Raw genomic sequence first — 9,542 nt, forward strand, 5'->3', positions numbered from 1 at the left:
TAGGTTAGGTTAGTTAGGTTAGGTTAGGTTAGGTTAGGTTAGGTTAGGTTAGGTTAGGGTTAGGTTAGGTTAGGTTAGGTTAGGTTAGGTTAGGTTAGGTTAGGTTAGGTTAGGTTAGGTTAGGTTAGGTTAGGTTAGGTTAGTTTAGGTTAGGTTAGGTTAGGTTAGGTTAGGTTAGGTTAGGTTAGGTTAGGTTAGGTTAGGTTAGGTTAGGTTAGGTTAGGTTAGGTTAGGTTAGGTTAGGTTAGGTTAGGTTAGGTTAGGTTAGGTTAGGTTAGGTTAGGTTAGGTTTAGGTTAGGTTAGGTTAGGTTTAGGTTAGGTTAGGTTAGGTTAGGTTAGGTTAGGTTAGGTTAGGTTAGGTTAGGTTAGGTTAGGTTAGGTTAGGTTAGGTTAGGTTAACACTCGGGGGTTGTTTGATTTTCGAAAGTTATACATCGTCGGAAAGGCCATTTAAAGACGCGTCGATAGACCCAAAGGGTCACTCAAGTTTTTCAAAAACGTCGGAGTTATGGCCGTAAGTGTTTTTCGAGACATTTGGGGTAATAACTCCGAAAAGTCGAGGTCACATGTCGGGGTCGAGGGGCAATTTCGAAAGCCAAAGAACGCGGCTTTCCAACGATACCTCACACTTTAAGATCGACTCGCGAATAACGAGGGGGCAGCCTCTCAAAGATTGCCAAATTTTGTCAAAATTTTCAAAAATTTTTTTCTCAAAAACCAAAAGGCCGATCGAGGAACGGATTACTTATTTCTTAAACGCCGGTCGAGTAGAGCGCACAAAAAAATTACGGTCCAAATCGCAGACAAAAAATTTTTTTCATAATCATCCCTTGGTCCCCCCTTCCAATTTAAAAAAAAAAACTTTTTTATTTACCGTCCGATTTTCAAAATTCGACCGGCGTTGGATAGATCTCGTCGAAAAAGCAAAAATCCAATCATAAAACGTTCGGGGTCATATATAAACGAGGGCGCTAGAGGGCGATTTAGGGGATGACCAAAAAAAATTAAAAATTGACGAAATTTGGCACACACGTTTGTACGGACCTTAGAAAGTCTCCGGTACAACTTTTACCCCTTTACGACCAAAGGGAAGGGTAATAGGGGGTGATAATAGGTTAGAGGTTAGGTTAGAGGTTAGGTTAGAGGTTAGGTTAGAGGTTAGGTTAGAGGTTAGGTTAGGTTAGGTTAGAGGTTAGGTAGCATTGAAAGCATACCTTCACCTTCTCGCAAGGGAAAACAGAGATACACGTTTGCATCTGTATTGGAAAAGTATTGAAAGCACTTTAGATTTGCTACCCTTATACATTCTACACATTGCTCTCTGTCACTTAAATACGATTTTAGTAGTACGGCGGTTGTCCCCTAACTCTGTACCTATGCAATTTTTCTAATAATAGCTCGTGTGAAACGCAATCAAATGCTTTACTTAAATGAAGTAAAGTCATACCTATTGTTTCGTGAACTTCAAGTCTATTTGTTATGATTGATATAGCAGCATAAATAGCTTGTATAGTAGAGCGCTCGTTTCTAAATCCAAACTGATGGGAGTCTGAAAGAATAAGAGGTTTATTAATGTACTTTACTAGTCTTTCTTTCAATAACATTTCAAATATTTTAGAAATTAACGGAGCTATAGCGAGATTGATCAGTAATTATCATTTGAGTCTATTTCGCCCTTTTTAAAAGTAAAAAGGGCTTTGCTAATTTTTAGTATTTATTAAATAGGTATACGTCTTTCGCTATAAAAACCGGTGCACGTCATTGATTTATGAATCAATTTCAGACCAGTTTTCTATAGATTTCGCACACTTGTTTTTTTTTGTACATGTTGCAGTGTTGCAGCATATGTCTAAAATTGATACACAAATCAATGACGTGCAACGGTTTCTATAGCGAAAGACGTATACGTTAGTGGCATTACTAACACGTCACTAATTTCTTTGATTATTATTAGTAGAGCTAATATCAAAGTAGTCAGTGCTATTGTATACCTTAAGTTTGTTTATCGTATTTGAGACCTCATCATCTTCAGTAATGTGCTTTACAACAAATGATGAATTGGTCATAGGAATTTTTGCTAGTAACTCTTTTTGCTTAGTTTTATCTAATATAAGAGTGAAAGTAATTGAATTTGCAACATTCAAAATCTGTCTTGAAAAAGTATTGAAAGCATACCTTCTCTTTCTCGCAAGGGAACAAAACATAGCATCGAATTTATGCAAAAGTAGTAATGAAAGCATACCATCCCCTTCTCCGCATCTCGCAAGAGAATCCGGGTTTTTAAAAAGTAAGAAAAGCATACCTTCGCCCTTTCTCATCGCGAGCGAAAAACGTAGACACTCACGTTTGTATTGCGGTCTTTTGGACAAATAACGGACAATCTTACCAATGTTTCGCTAACTTATTCACAGACCGTCAAATTTTCACCTTCCTAATGTTAATTCAGGAGCGAAGCGAGTGCAAAAGGATCGTATTATGACAAATAGGTAAACGTTCTTATTTAATCTCACCGATGAGAACTCCATGCATATTGTTGGGCGAAAGGTAAAACAAAACATTTTTATACTTTAAATCATTATTAAAACAAAAAAAATTAAAATTTGCCAAAACGTCTATTTTTAATATTCACAAATTTACAAATACATAATATAGTATATCTGCTAGATTTTTATTCAACAATTACGCCGTTTACCAAAGTTGCTTTCGTTTTTCACATGCACGGGCCGGCGGCGGCTACCTTTGCCGACGAATCGGTTTACATTTCCCGTCGCACTCACCTATTATAGTTACGAAGTCGGTATTAGTAGTAGTGAATCCATCCATAGTGAGACAAGAGACACCATAAGCGCGAAGAAACAAATGCGCCTACACTTCAGAAAAGTGGTTCGCAAATCGCAATCTGTCAAAGTCGCGAATCGGTAAGCAACGTGTTTAACTGGCGAATGTAAAAATGGTCAAAACAACAAAATAGTCGTAAAAAGATATAGGTATACCAAACTCAGTCTGTAATTATTTTCTTAGATTCGCCGCAAACCTATATAAAATGTCCTTTTCAATATCACTATTGCAATATATATTCAATTGTTTGGACGTTTTTAAACGAATGAACACGCTTCTCAGTCCAAGTGCCGAGAATCGGGATAACATGGGATCGTGACGTTGAATTTTTTGCCACCCTATCTTGCCTTTCGTTATCTGTTCCGGCATTTGAAGTGCGGCCCGCACTATTCTTCTTTCGTCCTCCGAACTGTACCTCGAAATTGGTTTATCGTAGGCGATCGAAGGTGGCGGGAGCGGCGAAAGGGCGCCGGCGTCGTCAGATGTGGAAGGATCCGGGCGGCGCGAAGTCGAAGGTATATCATGCGGTGGCGGTCGAGGCGACGAGGCGGATGGACGGGCCAAAATAAAAAGTTTGCGTTTCTTCGTCGCCGGTATAGCCGTCGATGCCGAGCGGCGGCGTTGTCCGTACGTACGTCGCGGCCGCGCGATGAAAGCTGCAAACAAAGAGTAAATTGTAGCGCTTTCGCTTTCTCTCTCTCTCTCTCTCTCTCTCTCTCTCTCTCCCTCCTCCTCCTCCTCCCCCTCTCTCTCTCCATCATTCCACGTTAGTGGTATCCAAGTATTATGTATACATAATTTTGTTTATTAATAACAACTTACACTTTTCATTGTAGGTATTTGCCAATTGCATATTCCTAACATTGGCCGACGATGTTTCGACTATGGCCCACATGCGTTTGTTTCTGTCAACGCCATTTATTAATTGCAATGGGAAGACGCGGATGGTGGCTAAGGCTTCGATAAAGACGGGCGTGTTGAAGTCGGCGTTCTCCACCCTCACGGCCGCCTTTATTAACTGACCCGTCGCGGTGGTAGGCGCCCTCAGAGCGGCCTCAACGGTCGCCGAATTTATAATTGCGACAATGACGCTCGCGCCGATTCTGGCATCGTAGTACTGTCTATCAAACGAAGGTGTAGCCGTCGCCGTTGTTGTTTTTATGCCAGGTCCGTACGTCCTATACGCATAACTAGCCAGCGCGTCAAGATACGCGTATATTCTACCGGCGGCGGCAGAAGGCGCCGGATCGTCCGAACTGCGGCGGGCATCGCGTGCCATTCTCCTTTGCTCGCACGCTTCAATTATGTCGCATATAAGGTGCGACATTCTGGATAGGAGCTTGGGAAGATCGCCGTAAAGAAAGGGGTTTATGTCCCTGACGTCTCCAAACTCCGCTTTGGTCATTATCGACCTACCGTCGCGTCCGTGGACGCTCTTCAAAATCGTCCCGCCCAGAAGTACCTTTTTTAAGACGCCGTATCCGCACCCTATTTTTAAGGTCGAGCCGGACATGAAAAATTGCAGGTCAGTTAAACGAATGGCGAGCAACCGCAACTCGTCAAAAGTAAAACTTGGCGGAAATTCGGCCAATTTTATTAAAATTCCACGTATTCTATTCAGACGGGACGCCCAAAGGACCTCGTTCTCGTACCGAATTAACAGGCCGTGCCGAGTGACAAGACGTCGCATTGCATCAAAAATGTAGGGTTCCATCAGCACCTCCGCCGCTTCGTTGTACCGACCGTAATTGGTTACCACCTCAAATCTGGTATGGTGCCTGTGCCTCAAAAAATTTAAATGGCCAGCGTATGCAGCAGGCAGGCGTTCGCATTTGCTTGCAAAAACGTCGGTCGCCGCTATGCCTTTAAATTTATTGTAAAATAAATACAGGGCGTAATTGACGGTATGGTACGGTTTAGAGAGGTGCGCGGCTCCGTCGTAAAATTGAACGAATGACGTGCGATGGCGGCGTAACTCTTCGGGAAGGTCGTCTTCGTTCACGTGGCCTCCTGCGAACGAGTGCCGAATACCCCATTGACTGTATTTGGCAATTTTTAGTTTTTTGATGAAGGCGTTGTTATAATTGAGGACAATCGGTCCTCCTGAGGTCGCATCAGCCGTATAATTAACGGCGAAGTGCAGCTGCACTAATTGAACTAGCTCCTGACGTCGGATCTGTGAAAATGAATAGGTGATAATAACATAAAGAGCTTTACATAATCAGTCTTATTATAACTTACGTATGTTGTCAAAATTTCTGCCACGTCGTGGCTGCTTGCCTTCTTACCGTGTCCGGCCATGTAAAAAAAAAAGGACACCGTGTTTTTAAAAGAGGTATCATTTTCAAAAGCCTCTCTAAAATTTCTCAGAAACACGTCGTAATCCTCTTTAAAAAGTTTTGTAGAGACGGACTCGTGCAACGGTAACGGTGCGCAAAAATGCAACCTCGTTTTACTATCAAAAGGCATACGTTGCAGCGCCGGATATATGTATGCTTCTAAAAACTGTTGTTTTACGACCGCCAGGTTGCATACATAATCTCGCACGAAGACGCCGTCATCGTTCAATACGTCGTGCAACGTACTGCAAGCAAGAAATTATATATGTATATATTAAATAATAAACTATTTTTGAATAACTAGTGTATTTTTTAATGGTTTATTGCATATCGATCGTATGGCCATTTTTTGAATTTTAATAATTGGTTTAATATTGTTCCGTGCAGCTGATTCCCAACAGCATAGACCGTAGCTAATACAAGGGTGCATAGTAAATTGCTTGTAAGGCTTGACGATTTAAAAAGATGTTTTTCTCCAACCACCTGAACAAGACGCTATTTTGTTATACTTTTTGGTCCAAAAAATGGGCGATTTGGGGAGTCGTCAGTATCACCATGGTAACTGTCCAAAAAGTAGGTACTTTTCGGACTAGTCCGCAAAAGTAATTTGACCAACCAAAAAATTACAAATAGTTGTCATTGACCTGTCATTCAGAACATGACTCGAGATGTCACTTTAACAAAAACCGTAAACATGTCTACTTTTATATTAATCAGCACTTGCACATCAACTTTCAACAAGATCGAAATAAATGTCAACTTTCTATAGGAAGCGCCGTCAAGACTTGTTTAGACGTGCAAGATTTTATTGCAGGAATGACTTGCCTGAAAGTTTTCGACTTGCCGGGCCGAGCTCTTCTATCACCGTTTACATTATGAGAGTTATCGGGAAGTGCTCTCCGACACAAATTTGTGATAGTTTTACTATCCCGTGTAAATTACGCTTTAGTGCGTGAAAGAAATAACTACCTACAAAATGTTGTTTTACATTAAAACATTTACAGATTTACAAATGGAATTGAAAATTACAGCTTCGGTAACATATGTTCGCAGTTAACATGTAGGAGTAGCACTTCTAATTAAACTTTTTGAATCAAAGTGAACATTCTTTCAAACATAGAAAAAACAGTACACAGACAGACGAAAAGTAACTTCGCAATTCAATTCATGTACGATTATCTAATATGGGCAACTTCGCACAGTGCTTATATCCGCATGCTTTGGTTGTGAAGAAAATATGTTTCTAGGTAAACAGTTTCGCACCTTCAAGTAAGAGTAAGGAGATGTTCAGCATCCTAGACCTAATTCTATGCACTCCAATGCTTCCTGTACTTGTACCAGTAAATTTCGAAATTAAACTTGTCATCGACCACTTAAAAAGAATCTTACGTTAATAAAATGTACCCGTTTATGCTACTTACTTGATTGTACATCTTGTCGTATTTGATTAAGCAAAAATAAGATGTTTCGTGTTCATATTGAATTGTTCTAAGATATTTAGGTACTTCATGTTTACTTTCATAAGGAGGCTAACTTAACCTAAAAAAATATTAATAGAGTGGCACCCAAAAGATGAAGCAGTGGTCGACAAACGACAACTACAAGAGCGTGCGCAAACACACTGGGTAAGTAAAAAAGTGGTTGGAGAAAAAATCGGAATGTTGGTGGACGACGCTGACGCGCGTCGTCCACCACCACCCTTCCTCGTCCCGGAAACGTGCATTTTTCGTACTTATGAAACAAATAACTATTTTAGTAAGAATATTTTTCTGCTAATTGAATACGGTTTTCTTTCTTTTTAAATTTCTTATATGTCACTTCCAAGTTAATTTACTATCTAAAATAATTCCCAAGTATATTCGGCTTTCTGTTTGTGCAATTATTGGGCAAGTACAAGAGGTACGTACGTTACGCTTGCAATTACTCTGAAATTGAGGTTGATTGTATATCCTGCGGGTAGTTTTGATGTAAATTTAAAATGTATAATTTTTGTTTTATTGACGTCCATAAATCCAAATTGATTGACAGATATAACATTAGTGTTAATTAGAAAATTCATTAGTCGTTTGTTTTGTCACTTTTTCAAATATTTAGCTAAGTAATACCTTTGGCATTGAATAACTAATAATAAGAAGTGGAAATACGATGTGCGGTTTGTACAGTTTTAGAGTAGTACGGTCCATCACCGATAGTACGGCGATACCGTCGGGTGGGGGTTTGGCGTTTGATTATTTAATGGCATTTCATTACTTTTTTCATATATGTATTAAGACTTTTCTAGACGCAAGAAGCGCGCATTGTAGGAATTTATTTAAAATCGTGTGATCCATAAAAACAGAGAGCCAAACGCCAACCGACGGTATCGCCATCTATCGGTGATGGACCGTACTACTCTAAAAAACTGAATACGTATTTCCACTTCTCATTATTAGTTATTCAATGCCTGTGGTAATACTAAGGATACAGGTCTATAATTATTAATGTCTTCTTTATTGCCTTCTTTAAAGATATTAGGAACAACTAAACTTGTTTTTAAAGTATCGGGAAATGTGTTAGTTGCATGCATATATAGCCAAAATAAGAAGTACAACGGAATAGGTTTCGTTGAAATAGTTATCTGTTAAATGTGTTGCCTAACCACGTGAATCAACCTCCACGGATATGCTTGCAATGGCCTTCCGGGTTCCTACTTGCAATGTTGCCATATGCCATAACATCGTGCATCTTTATTTAATATTATTTTTCAAATCGACCTTTGAACTCCTAATTATTTTCATACATAATTTAATTTTACCTAAAATATGAATGAAATTGTTTGTTGCAATGTTTATAGTAGAGATGGCAATAATATTGTTATTAATTAACCTGTTTTTATTAGAAATACGTTACCGGCAGGTATACTCTTCCATGTAATATTTGGTAGGTATATGTATGGCGTGTTTGAAATTTCAAATAAATTTTTGCATTGCTTCGTTTATTTTAGGTAGGTAAGGTACGTTACACAGTACCATTGAATTTATAGTTATAAATTCAATGACAGTACATTCCACATTTCAATGGAAACTGCAGGGTCATTACGAACGAGCCCGAGTTTATTAACAATAGGTAAAACTTACTTGGGCAACACCAGAACGCAATGTAATTGCGCCGTATCGTAGCCCCACAACGTGAATTCAAAAAGCGACGCATTGGAGGTATCTATATTGAGGTACGTCGGAAGCTGCGATGCCATCTTTACGTTGAGTACAGGCGAAGCTACTCCCGAAGCCTTTATGGTAACGGTCAACGGTCCCAATTCGAAAGCTTCTAAACTTCTGGAAGCTATTAAAAAGCTATCGACGTCCTCCGTCAACTGGATAGCGCCTCCTTCCTCGACCAGCATTAGTTCGTCGTCCATGATCGTCATCAAAAGATGGAACCTCAAACGTATCTATAAATGTATAAAAATATAATAAAAATTTTTTATACGACTGGTAATTAATTAAATCAAATGTATTTTATCTCCTTTAAAAGATGGTGCTTAATATATGCTTCATTTCCATTATGTCGTATATGAGTTTTGGAATTAATAATTAATTTACATTTATGAGATTTATGTTGGGTTTATGTACTTTTACGTATGTAAAGACATTTCGTTTCAATAAATAATAGTTGTATTTTAATTTTTTTTGTTGGGTATGGAGCAAAGGGATTCGTCGTTTTTAGGTTTAGTCAAGGTCAAAAGTACGTCAGGTGCTGTGACATATTTCCGTCATTTTCGCGTTATTGACGTGAATGTAACGTAAAAACTGACGTTAAAAAAGAGTCATAATGACGAATTCTTTTAGTTGGAGTACCCCTACTATAAAACTCTAAAAAAAAAAGAATTGGCGCGGGGCGCTTTTTCGAAAAAATCGCATAAAATAGATATACGTTATGGCGGCATGCTTTACGTACAAAACAATACCTACCTACCTATATAATATAATGTTATAGTATAGGGTAGGTAATAACTCGCGCTGGCAACAATAACATAACGCACCTATCGTCGACGCCAATAACAAAAGTTCGCGCGCGATAAATTAATTAAGGAAACTACTATAGAAATACTTATTATTCACCCTAAAGAAACACACAACAGGTCGCAGAGTCGATCGCGGTAAAGTTTTGGCCCCGCTATGATAAAAATTAGGCGGATAATTATGCGATGTGACATCAGATTTGAGTTCATTAGGGAGTTGTAATCGCACCCACCCCCCCCCCCACTAATAAAATGAGCAAATTCGGTGGCGGATAAACGAATTTTGTGTTATAGGGAAAAATTGATAATCAGACCGGCCCCATTTTACCAAAGTAAAAGGTACAAAAATCGATATTGTATTAAA

The 9,542-nt window shown here is 39.1% G+C and overlaps 1 protein-coding gene across 1 annotated transcript; it reads right to left on the reverse strand.

The window, feature by feature from the left end:
- Positions 1–2,594: 2,594 nt before the first annotated feature.
- LOC116174477 lies at positions 2,595–9,327 on the reverse strand. The gene is made up of 5 exons (XM_031492409.1): positions 9,279–9,327; positions 8,295–8,608; positions 5,081–5,423; positions 3,662–5,015; positions 2,595–3,495 (listed from the first exon to the last, which is right to left on the reverse strand). The coding sequence occupies exons 2-5, from the start codon at positions 8,582–8,584 to the stop codon at positions 3,011–3,013; spliced, it is 2,472 nt and encodes an 823-aa protein (XP_031348269.1). The 5' UTR covers positions 8,585–8,608; positions 9,279–9,327; the 3' UTR covers positions 2,595–3,010.
- Positions 9,328–9,542: the final 215 nt, after the last annotated feature.

The sequence above is a fragment of the Photinus pyralis genome, unplaced genomic scaffold, assembly GCF_008802855.1.
Source record: "Photinus pyralis isolate 1611_PpyrPB1 unplaced genomic scaffold, Ppyr1.3 Ppyr1.4_LG6, whole genome shotgun sequence".
In the NCBI taxonomy this organism is placed as follows: domain Eukaryota; kingdom Metazoa; phylum Arthropoda; class Insecta; order Coleoptera; family Lampyridae; genus Photinus; species Photinus pyralis.